The 12,468-nt window shown below is 38.9% G+C and overlaps 1 protein-coding gene across 1 annotated transcript in view; it reads right to left on the bottom strand.

Moving 5' to 3' along the window:
- The window catches only part of dock5 (dedicator of cytokinesis 5), a 61,155-nt gene that overhangs the window by 16,367 nt on the left and 32,320 nt on the right, over window positions 1-12,468 (bottom strand). The window contains exons 20-33 of the mRNA XM_037680705.1: window positions 10,726-10,815; window positions 9,314-9,414; window positions 9,051-9,185; window positions 8,845-8,956; window positions 7,609-7,679; window positions 7,266-7,372; window positions 6,964-7,100; window positions 3,284-3,379; window positions 3,023-3,121; window positions 2,518-2,688; window positions 2,313-2,413; window positions 2,169-2,227; window positions 1,787-1,941; window positions 1,572-1,657 (exon numbers count right to left, since the gene is read on the bottom strand). Of these exons, the coding sequence (XP_037536633.1) occupies window positions 1,572-1,657; window positions 1,787-1,941; window positions 2,169-2,227; window positions 2,313-2,413; window positions 2,518-2,688; window positions 3,023-3,121; window positions 3,284-3,379; window positions 6,964-7,100; window positions 7,266-7,372; window positions 7,609-7,679; window positions 8,845-8,956; window positions 9,051-9,185; window positions 9,314-9,414; window positions 10,726-10,815 (1,520 nt within the window). The remainder of the gene's footprint in view (window positions 1-1,571; window positions 1,658-1,786; window positions 1,942-2,168; window positions 2,228-2,312; window positions 2,414-2,517; window positions 2,689-3,022; window positions 3,122-3,283; window positions 3,380-6,963; window positions 7,101-7,265; window positions 7,373-7,608; window positions 7,680-8,844; window positions 8,957-9,050; window positions 9,186-9,313; window positions 9,415-10,725; window positions 10,816-12,468) is intronic.

The following is a 12,468-nucleotide window of genomic DNA, read 5'->3' as shown; positions in this document are numbered from 1 at the left end:
CTGGTCTCTCAACAAAATTGATCAACTTCTCCCGACAGGAATCAGGGTAAGGAGGACCCTCTTACCTCGACGGAAACAAATTGGATTAATCATGATGACAAATGGTTATTTTGCTGTTTGGTTGGTGAATTCTGGATTGTCTAGAAATGTGTGTGGATGTGTCGAAGCTCGACAGCGCTCAGACTGAATTAAGTGGAGCTGTGTCAGAGAGCTGGAGCAGCTGTTATCAGAACTGTGAACTCTCTAGCAGCACTCATGAAGGGGAAATAATCTTGGAGAAGCTGTGAGCTCGACTTTAAGGAATCAATTCGGCTGTTTTGGAGTTCCATCAGAGAATATGTACCAGCGAGACTTTAAAAAGGCAGAAACAACAATTTACGAGTTCTGCCTGACTCAAACTGTGGCCTTGACGCCGGACTTATCTCAACTCCTCCTGGAATGTTTAGAAAACAACAAAGATGCTTTGACTGTCTCCTCACCCCTCCCTTCCCCAAGGCCGTGGACATGTAACAGAACATCAATTGAGCTGATGATGAATGTCACCACTTAATGGCTGAGAGTGGGAGCTCTGGACTATGCTACAACTTTCCCTTGAATTTCAATGTCTTCACCGGCCTATATGTAAATGTATAACGTCTATTTATTTTGCTTTGCTGTAGTAGTTTTTTTGATGCCTCAAATTGTGCCTTGTCTAGGACACGGCGTGAGAGATCTTTTTTTTAACACCGTCTCTCCTCGTTTTCTTTCCTTTTCTCATCTAAGCAAAATATTAATCTGAATAAGAATAAGAGGGCCGCGCTTTTATAGTAGCAGCTTCGTGCACTCCGCCCATCTTTCAGACGACTGTACGTACATGCTCTCGTTGTATTTCGGTACAATGATAATAAAGTTTATTCTGATTCTGACAATGGGATTAAATTTGTTGTGGTTGTAGCTGAGCGTCAGTTACGACCCTTACTCCAAACGGTGCTTATGGCAAGAGATGTTTGCTTAAAGCTTCAACAGTAACCGTTGGAGATAACTTTTAGCAAAGTATGTCATAAATCACTGGATGAATTTTAAAGAACCTTTCAGAAAGTACTAATTAGACTACAACAAATTACCATTTGGATTCCTATTAGTTCTGTAAATATTGAGCTAAAATGTCATGTGGTAGTAGCTGAGTGTCATCGCTAACATACTCAAAGTGTGACGAGATTCTTTTTAATGTTGTGTTCAAGGTTGGATCAAAACTACTACATCTCTGTCTAAAACTTTGGCATGAAAGGCAGCAGGTAGTCCTTCAACAGATGCAACAAACATTTTAGTTTTTGTAAAACGTTTGAAACTTTATTTTGAGCGTGTAACACTTTCCCTTTGATCAGCGCCTGTTTATAAGTCTAACAACCTGTCTTCACAATTTGCTTGATCGAAACTGTTTTTTAACCAGGCAGTCAGAAAAAATAGTGTATTTCAGAAGTAATCCTTTTTTGAATTCCACAACAGAACTGCATTAAAATCTAGTCCGACAGGTTTACAGAAAACTTTTAAAACGAAATAAATATTTTGTTTGATCTTCTCCTCAGCCTTACGTTTTCTCCAGCAGGACTTTGTACTGCTCATCCCCTCGACCTCCCTCTACTTCTTGATCCAGTTTTGTTATCAATTCGTTCTCGAACTGCAAAGATAAAAGGGAAATATAAGAAGACGACTGTAAAATCAAGCGTTAAAATTCATCCAAATGCAACACCGCTTAAAATCAAACAGGTCTTGGCCAAAAGAATGAACGTCTGGGACAGAAGCTTACCGTTTCAAAAGTGCGCGTGGGGCTGAAGTTGTGCTCACACTGCATCATATCGAAGAAGATGGGAATGGTAGCCTTCCTGAGCTCAGGCTCAGGCACCAGCGTGACCTCCAGAATGGGCCCCACCATGGCCGGGATAAACTTCAATTTGTGTGGGCCTGAGGGACAACAAAACATTATCACACAGAAGTATTATGGTCTGATTTGCAAATGCAATATGCTGCCTTTTCACTTCTCTCCAAACAGAGAAATCTAATAACGCACCAAAGAAAAACACCGCCATGCACTGAAACTGGACAATAAAAAAAACAATGTCTTGTTCCCCTTGCATTACCAGCAGGAGCTGAATAAACAGCAGCGTTATCAGCCGAGGCCAAATACTCACCGAGGTTGTACCACATATCTCGAATCTTAAATCCCATCTTCTTCCTCATGTCTCCGTATCTGCAGCAGACGTAAACCAGAGGACGACTTAATTAGGTGCTCGTAATTTAAGTGACCTTTCGTGACGGACTGTACGTAATCTGACTTGTTTAGTATCTTCTTCCGTTTCTCTTGAGAGAAGGATTTCAGCTGCAGTATCTTGTGGGTGAGAAACGCCACGGTCAAATGAAAGTAGTTATTCCATAGCTGCGAGGGAAACAAGGGTTTTCAAATATTCATATTATAATTATCTTCTGGTGGGGCTTAAATTTAATAGAGCATTTTAGAGGAAATGGATGGATAACACTCACCTGGAGTTCAAAGTGGGCCTGATCCAGGAAAAGCTTGTTGAGCACATCTGAGTACTGGTCGATGGCCCTCAGGAAGACCTGCATCTGCACCAGGTTCATGACCATCCAATCAGAAGGGAAGACATTTCCCATCAGGTCTTTAAACATGATGAATGTCTCCATGAGGAAGTCCTGAAGTCAGGAGGAAAAATAAAACCCTTTACTGCAGATGAATCAGCAACGTCTCTCGTTCAAAAACGCTGCGAGGAACATCCAAAAGACGAAAAAGCACAAGAAGTAAATCAGCAGCTCCGCCCTTACATGTCAGTCACACATGATGCCCCCCCCTGAGCTTAATGGAGGCCGGGTAACATCCTCATCCCTGTCAGTGCAATCAGCTGCATGAAATGTCTGTAATCAATAATCTCTTTAGGAGCTGTAAGTGGCCGGGGTGGTTTACTACTGGTTATTGATGAGATGCTTCAGGACAAGATGTAGCCAACAGTGGAGGAGCCGAGACACTTACAATGATATCCTGTCTCGTTTTGAAGGTGCTGATGTAGTGGGTGTAATGCATCTCATCCATTTGCTTCAGGATGGCCGTCATGCAGGCAAGATAGTGGCCCTGCCAAGGAAGTGACAGCTAACACTCCAGAGACTTTACAGAAAATGACTACTCAAGAAAAAACAATCATATTTGCATAATAAAGCGCATATCGCAGTGAATTAGCTGTTGTCGGTGTCAGCGTTTGGACACGTGAGCTGTAACGTTGTGGTGAAGTCTTACAATGAGAGGAGAGGATCTGTCCATGCTGATGACAGTGCGATTAACCCTGCGAAGAAGCCGCTCCATTATCAGCTGAATGTGCCCTCTGGTTGGACCCTGCACAGAAGCAACAGACCAGGGACACTTATCAGCTGAGACACAGCCGCCGCAGTGTGCCATCAGATTAAACGGCTGATTCACACCGCATCTGTCACATTTTAGCTGTTTATTTTCACAGTCTTTGACGTACTTGTTTTTGCTTTTTTTTTTTACTAATAAAATGGATAGACAAAACACAGCTGGCTTGTTATACAACTAGCCGAATAGCGCTAAAATAATCTGAATTTATTCTGTGAATGTTTATGAAACACTATTGGGATCCATTTATCTTCCGTACGTTTTTCGGCATCTTTCTCGTTCAACAATTTTTGTTCTGTTTCAACAAATCATATATATCAAAACGTTCAGCTCATTCAGGACATTTTTGGTATTGGTGCAACTTTAGCTTTTTGAAATATTTAGCCTTTTCTGCCATTTTTTTCCTCACAGAAAATGAATTAAGCTCATTTTCCATCCTTCAAATCTTTAGATCTGTTTACAACCTTTTACTGCTCTTTTCACATTTTGTTCTGCTTCAGCTTCTTTCAGCTTCCTTGTGCAAATTTAAACTTTTGCAGATATTTTCTGCTAATTTCAGCTGTTTTTTCAGCTGTTTTGTGCTCCTTTCAGATTCCTTTGGCTAACTACAACATTTTTGTGTTTCTTCTAACTTCTTCCTGCTAATTTCAGGTTGTTATGCGCCTTTCTGCTTATTTCTGCAAGTTTTAGCTTTTTCTGCTATTTCAGCTACAATTTAGCAGTTTTTGTGCTAACTTTAGCCTGTTCAGCTAATGTCATTTTTGTTTTGCATTAATTTCCACTGTATTCAGCCTAATTCATTGAAAATGTGGTCTCTTGACTTACTTCTGGTAATTTTAGCTTTTTTTTTTGCTTTTATTGCTACTTTTCAGCATTTTTTTTTGTTTGTTTTGCTTTTTGCTAATTTCAGCTTTTTTCAGATAATTTCCACTTTTTTGTGCTCATTTTTGCTTCTTTTAGCCCAACTGGGCAAATGTGTTATTTCTGCTTTCTTCTACTAATTTAAGCTTTGTTTCAGCTACATTTTTAGCTATTTTGGCTGTTTTCAGATAAATTCACGTTTTCCATGGTAAATTCGGCTACTTTTAGACTAATTAACTTCTTTCTGCTAATTTCAGCTTGTTATGCTCCTTTCAGCTTTATGATGCTACTTTCAGCTATTTCTGCTTTTTTAGTTGTTTTTATGCTAATTGTAGCTTTTTTCAGCTAATTCCACATTCTTTGAGCTCATTTCAGCTCTTTCCACTTCCTTGTGGTAGTTTGCTACTTTCTGCCTTTCAGCTCATTTTCAGCTATATTTTTTGTTAATTTCAGCATTTTTTAGCGACTTTCCTAACTTTTCTGAATATTTTAATCAATTTCAGCACATATGTGTTTGTTCTGCTTTCTTCTGCTAATTTAGGCTTGTTTTCCCATTTCAGCTACATTTCAGCATTGTTTTTAGCTAATTTCAGATGTTTTTCAGCAAGTTCTTCTGCTATAAGCATTCACACTGCATTTTTGCAGGAAATGCAATTTCTCTAGTTTTGATAATGATTGTTAAATTATAAAACTGAAATTCTCATGATGATTTATTTCAGAAATTAAAAAAGGGTAAAGTGGGACACTGAGTTGGAGAAAGATAAAGGATACCACAAAGCATGAAGAAGAGTTGGAGCTCATTGATTAATTTTTCTGCTTTCTTTGTTCAAACAAAACATATCGACGTCACCGTCTTCACTGCAGATATTAGTGGGTTTCTGTTTGCACAGCCAAAGTTGAAAAATTGATCACTGGTCTCCGGCTGTCATTTATAGTTTTTGTTTTGAACGCTTGTTGTCCTTCAGCTGTGAGGTATCCATTTCAGGCACTAATTACTGGAACATGTGCAGAGAACCCCGTCTTTTATCAAAAATGGCAGTCATGATAATAATGCTCATACTCACTTTCTGCTCACTAACATTTAATGATCCTTAATGATCATTTATGAGCCCCCAGTTAGTGAGATGGAATAATAATTAAGCATAGATTTACTAAATGTTTTAGCTGAGTTGAGTTAGAGGGATATGTGGTAAAAATTTATTACATTGAAGTTTTATACAAAAAGGACATGACCATAACCAGATATTTTTGTTTACCAAAAACTAAGTCAAAATGCAGAAGCAGAAAGTAACTAACTACAAATAAAACTTAAACTTGACCACTGAACAGGCTGAGACCTGCAGGGTCTCCCTCCTGGGTTTTATTATTTGACTGAGCGTTGAACAGTTTGACCTCAGGGTGAATTTGTTGGGACGTCCACTCCTGGGAAGACTAGCAGAATGTTTCTCACCTGTCAATAATGTTTCTCACCTGTCAATAATGTTTCTCACCACAGAACGATGGACTTTCAATTTTTGAAAATGACAACAAATTCTTAAGACTGATAGGCAGCAACAATCAATTTTCCACAACTTTTGAAGTTATCTGTATTTTTTGTTAAATATTAAAACTGAAAATTCCAGAAACAGCACACGACACAAAAAATATTTATATTGAGGTTCTTCTTACACTTACAGATGATTATTAAATCAATTGGTTTGGATGAGCAGCTCTTGGCTCTTATATACCCTCGTTATTCCCATAGAAGCAGTGAGACTGGTCTTAGTTTTTCCACACTCTGCTTCTGCATTTCTGATCTACTTTGTTGTAAAATAAACAAAAATCAACTTAATTTCATGTGTTATTCATCTAATGACCTCATTTAAAGACTTTGTAACGAACATCCATCCATCAGTGAAATAAAGCTGATTTAATGGTTGCTCCAGGCAAACGATGGTGGATTTATGGCAAGCCGATAGTGTCATTAATAGGCAAGTTTACCTATTACATGATACAACGGCATGCCATGCTACTCGACTGCCATCTAGCAGCTAAAAATGGTAGTGTTCAATATTTTCATTGTCAGAATGAATGAAAACGGTCATATTTCAGCCAAAAATTGGTTTATAAATATGGGAAAAAAATCATAAATATGTCACTTCGACAAATTAGTTGCAGGGCATGCAAACTGTGCAAAAAAACAAAAAACAAAACGTGACTTATACGGCGAAAAATATGGTATATTTCTTCAAAACTAAGTTCTTTACAGTTCTTTATGGTTGTTGAAAGTTAAATACATTTGCAGTGTAACTTTATCTGTTTTTGTGCATCAGTAAATCACACATCTACCCAACTTCTGCTATTTAGATAGTCCTGAATTATTCAAGACCCAAGACAAAACCAGTTTGACTCCAACTAAAAAATCTCTCAGGCCAGATTCTATACATAACCCCGCCAGCATGCTCGGAGTCTGCCCACAGGCATCCCTCCAGGTCACACTTTCCTGGATACCCTAAAGAGAAGCTGAATTCCCTCCACAGGACCCAGAAAAGAACACTCTGAGCTCCTCATGGGTGTCAGTGGGGGGGCTTCAGTCCCTGACTCAAAGGGTGAGCAGAATCACCAAGAGAATTAAACTCCCTTTATCACTGAATCCACCACAGTAAACTGACTGCATCGCCTTTTCTCTACTTGGGATGTGTTTTTGTGTAGGGTCTCCTCACCACTCCTTTGCGGTCCAGGTTGTCCAGCACCGTGCTGAGCAGTTGAACACAAGCCTCATAATCCGGTTTATTGGAGTGGTCGTCCAGCTGCCCACTGAGCTGGTCGGTGACGAGCGGCAGGAGCACATCTCGACAATCTGTCGAGAACACAGCAGAGGCAAAACTGTCTTCAAAGGACTCCACAACCTTAATTTATTTTTAATTAAGGTTACCCAGTAAACATTTGCATATAAAAAATAGTTTTATTTTTTCATCTTGTTGGAAATGTCATTATGTAATTGTGGGGCCCCAAAAGCTCTTACCTGGCTGCTTGAAAAGGTCACTCTCAACTATTTTACACATGCAGCCCAGCTTCTGACGCATCAGCTGCAAGTCAGGAATGCTCCCAATGAACTTTGCGAGAAGAACACTGAAGAGAAAATATTAATAAAAGAGAAAATTATCTGTCTAGACAATCCTAATGTAAATTAATTTCACAGCTTGTAATTATTGTCACAGAGAGCTAATAAGCAGCAGTCAAGATGGGTTGATTTCGCAGCAGCAAGAATTGAGAAGAGCAGCTTTTCTCAGAAGCCAGTCTGATCATTTGCACTGAGACAGGTAATTATCATTTCCTGTTGTGCAAACCCTCTGGTGGTGACTTACCTGAGCTTCACGGGATCAAACACGGTCTGGATGTCATTAATGATGCTGGGGAGGTATTTCAGTATTGCACCCTGAAAAAACAAACAATCCGATCTTATCAGACTGAAGTTTAAGGAGATTTTGTTCCTTTTATTTTCAGCTAAAACACACTTTTCAGCTGTTTTATCTCCTCGCGTTACAGAAACTACCAGCAGGGAGCTCTCATAGTGTGAACGTTCATCAAGCATTCACACTACTGTGATTCATTTTTATTCTGTACGTTTTTCAGCAGCTTTTTCATTTTTGTGTTCCACAATTTAGCTACTTTCGGCTGTTTTGTTCTAATTTAAGCTTTTTTTTTATCATTTCAATTTCTTTGTGCTCATTTCTGCTTCTTTCAGCCTAATTGGGCAAACATGTTCTTTCTGCTTTCTTCTGCTAATTTAAGCTTGCTCTACCTTTTCAGCCAGTTTTGTCATTTTGTTTAGCTAATTTCAGCTGTTTTCAGATGAATTCAAGATTTTGCGCTTAATTCTGCTACTTTAAGCCTAACTGAATTATTTCTGCTAATTTCAGCTTGTTATGCTGCTTTCAGCTTATTTCAGCTAGTTTTAGTGATTTTAACTACTATTTAGCTGTTATGCTAATTTTAGCTTTTTCAGCTAATTCCATATTTTTTGCAATAATTTCAACTTTTTTCAGCCTAATTCAGCAAAACTGTGCTCTCTCCACTTCCTTCTGGTAATTCTAACTTCTTTCTGCCTTTTCAGCTACTTTTCAGCCAATTTTTTTTAGATAATTTCAGCTTTTTTTTAGTTGATTTCCTAATTTTTGTGTTCATTTCTACTTATTTAAACCTAATTCGGCAAATACTGTTCTCTCTGCTTTCGTCTGCTAATTTAGGGTTGTTCTTCATTTCAGCTACATTTCAGAATGTATTTTTTAGCGAATTTCAGGTGTGTTTCAGCAAGATGTTCTGCAATAAGCATCCAAACTGCATTTTCGAAAGAAATGCAATTTCTCTAGTTATTTGTGCAGTCAGTATGTATGACATGTCAGTAACTGTTTCACAAAAGCACAACACATTTTCACAGCTAGCTTACTGCATGTAAACACAGTTATAAAGATAAAAATACAGAAAATAGTGGCAACACCTATTTTGTCACATTTTGTGTGATCAACTAAGGGAAAAAAAAGAAGCAAAACGGAAATTGCTTTGAGAACATTTTTTGCTGTAAAATAATCTATAACTATTACCTTTATTTTCACTCCCTCATCCAGAGGTCTGTCCATCAGAGTGTTGAAAGACAGGAAAAGCGTATGAATGGAGTTGAAGAAGGCGTCTCCATCTTCACTGTTCCCATAGAATCTGAGTAAGAAAAGTCAGAAACCACATTAGGAGAAAGTATTTCTTGAAATATTTAAATGCACAGTGTATTAATGTGTGGCAGAACTCCTGGTACCTGAGATAGAGGACTCGGGACTGCACAATAAACCTGAAAAGGTACTTGAGAGCTTTGAGTGCTGCATAGAGCTTCTCTGTCAGAGTGGGCTCCTCGGCATGACCCACATAGTAGTTAAGCACCTTGGTTAGCTTCCTGGGAACACAAATAAGTCTGGCATTAGGGTCTCTGGGTAAATTGGGCACGAGCAAAGAAGAGGAGCAAAAAGTACTAAATATAAAAAGCATCCATAATCTGTCAAAAGTAGGAAAGCCAGAACTCACATGTAAGCCAAAGTGGCACTGAAGTGCTTGTTGATATACGTTTCCAGAACTGGATTAAAATGCTGGAACTTGATGTCGCCAATAAGGTTGATAATAAAAACCTGGACAAAAAAAAACAGGAAGACACACAGAAATCAGAGCCATGTCCAAAATAAAACTGTCTGCCTGTGGAAAAGTATCTAAATATTATCCAATATTTTTCAGTCAGGTCATCTGGACAGTTTCTTTTGTGCTGAAACGTTTCGCCTTCGGTCCAGAAGGCTTCATCAGTCAAGGAAACACACAACAAAACTGATTCTTCCTCCAACAGCTTACTCCAAAGTGGAACAAACCTGACTGAAAATTGTTGGATTGTATACCTGGATTATTGAGCATGGACTTTGTTGTTTTCAACCAGTTTGACACGACTGTCAACAAGGAAGAGGGCCGGCAATGGAGGAGGGGGCGTGCCAAAGAAACCAACTTAGCACCAACATAACTGGTTTGTTCCACTTTGGAGTAAGCTGTTGGAGCAAGAATCAGTTTTGTGTTGTGTGTTTCCTTGACTGATGAAGCCTTCTGGATCGAAGGCGAAACGTTTCAGCACAAAAAAAGAAACCGTCCAGATGACCTGACTGAAAAATGTTGGATTGTATAACAGGATTATTGAGCATGTTGTTATCTAAATATTACTTGTCGCTCTACTCATGTTAGATCAAAGCTGTATTGTGTTAGTAGTAGAAGAACGAGGACTCAATAAAAGCTGCTGCTTTACTTTAGAGGAAGGTTTTGCAAGGGGCTTGTTAATGTGATGGGTTGCCAGAGCGCATCAAGGGACAAACGTGTTACGAGTAAACGAGTTAAATTGTCAAATGTGCAGCTGAAGTCAAACAGCAGCCTTTACAGGCAGGAGCTGAAGAAATATGATTTAAATATAGAGCTGACAATACACATTTTTTATCTGTTTCTTTTTTAAAACATAGTCTTGCTGTTTCATATGAAGTAAAGTGCCACACGTAGTTATGCAACAAAGGCAAAAAAAAGTTGAACGGTAAGTTCAAACTCTCATTATTTTTTTCAGAAACCACAGAAAAAACAAACACAGTAATGTCCATATTCTGATAAATGAAAAGCATATTTGTTCATTCAACCTTTATTTTTACAGGTTAATCCCATTGAGCCTCGGGGACTCATTTACAAGAGAGACCTGTAAAATTCTTGAGAAATTCTAAAGCATTTCAATCATCTGACAAGCTCTTTGTGACCTAAACTGTGACCTGTCTTAATAGCTGAAGGTAGCCACTAAGAAGTAGTCCGAGGAAGTGCTTTTATCACAGCAGGTAGCGCTAACAGCATCCATCCACAAGTAGGTCTCAACCAAACAAGTATTTTCCTTTTTTCCTCCAAACACTGTGGCTTTAACTGGGACTAACCAGGGCATCGAACACCAGGGTGTCATATGTGTCTTTTTCTGATGTCTCCATCATGACGTTGAACAGAGCATCAAGGGTGTCCTGAAGAAACTGAAGAGGAAACACAAGCATGTCATTAAACAAAACACTAAAACACCATGAAGTGTCACAGTACTTGTATTTGTACAGAAATGTCACCGTACATTTGAGAGCATTGAAGTATGCAACAAATGAGTTAGTAGCAGACAATCGCCACTCCTGTTTAGAAGAGGGCCCGCATTCTTTTACCATTATTTTTCTAACAGCTATGACAGAAAGGAAGTAGAGGAAGATACACTTCCTTAAAACACTATGTCAAACAAAACATACATGGCTGGTTAAGGAAACACGCAGAGGCTAAAAGGCCATCCTGTTTCCAGTCAGTAGTGTGAGAGACGAGGTGTGTGTACGGCTAACAGTTGTCATATAATGCGTGTTTTGAAATTACGGTACATATGGCAGGCCATTTTCTGTCAGGAGTCATTTTCCTGCATTAGTACTCACTTGCTGAAAAGCTATGTGTGACTGACTCATATTTTGTTTTGTATTTTCATATCAAAGATGAAAGGTGAAGATGTTAATATCACCCGCTGCAGACAGTGATGTAGTTTTAGCTCATGTCTGTGTGTATGTGTGTATGTGTGTGTTTGTCTGTAGCATTAGCCAGTGAACAAATTTTAATGAAACCTTCAGAAACAAATCACTGGATGTACATCTACAACTGATTAACATTTGGAGTTAATCTGGATCAAGATGTCTGCCACAGAGATGTAACCTTAGCAAACACAAACATGGCTATAAGCCAGCCAGTTTTACAGATGTTGAGCTGACACTTGAAGTGGTAGTAGCTGAGAGTTTATCAGACACATACTCAGAGAACAAACTAACTGTGTGAGATCTATTTGTAAAACTTGACCATTAAATATTAGTTAACGCTCCTTGTCTTTTAGCAAAATGTCTCAGGAACTGCAAGACAGATTTTATTGAAAGTCGCAGAACGTTATCACTGGATACACATCTTCAATTGATTAACTTTTCAAGATGATTACCACAGCTAATCAACCTTTGCAAACACAAAAATGGCTACACAGTAGTCCCTCGATACGTTGCGGTTCAACTATCGCAAACTCACTCTTTTGTGGGTTTTCAACGTAAGATTGTATGCATTGTTTCCCGGTGGCCTGGCCGCTCAGTAATCGTTGAGGGGCCCCTTCCTTTCTCTTTCTGATGCTGTCACCCTCAGAAAGAGAAAGGAGGGGGCGGGGTGGGGTCTATCTGTCCCCATCGCTACTGTGGGAGCTTCAGTGAGGCGGATACCAAAGTGAGCAGCATGGTTTGTTTATGTAAAATAATCAAGTGCGACCCGAAACAAGCCTTAACCCAAACCGAGCCGACCTGGGACATTTCCTGGAAATGGCCCGGTGCTCCTGATGGCCAGTCCAGACACAGACTGACTCAGTAACCGTAGTGTCAGTCTGTCTGCTCTCTTTCGCTGTACTCTTTCAGAGCATTTAGTGACTTAAGAATATTGCAAAAGTGCAGGAAGGATTTATAAAGCCTTAAAATATACATACAGTAGTCCCTCGTTTATGGCAGGGATCCATACCTTGAAGAGCCGCGATAAGTGAAAAACTGCGAAGTAGGAACAGTAGTATAAGTAATTAGTAGTTTATTTTATTATATATATATATATATATATATATATATATATATATATATATATAT

Source organism: Nematolebias whitei, chromosome 8 (genome assembly GCF_014905685.2).
Source record: "Nematolebias whitei isolate Nwh7 chromosome 8, NemWhi1, whole genome shotgun sequence".
Lineage (NCBI taxonomy): Eukaryota > Metazoa > Chordata > Actinopteri > Cyprinodontiformes > Rivulidae > Nematolebias > Nematolebias whitei.
The sequence above is the reverse complement of the archived record's forward strand: the minus strand, read 5'-3'. Positions and strand labels throughout refer to the sequence as shown.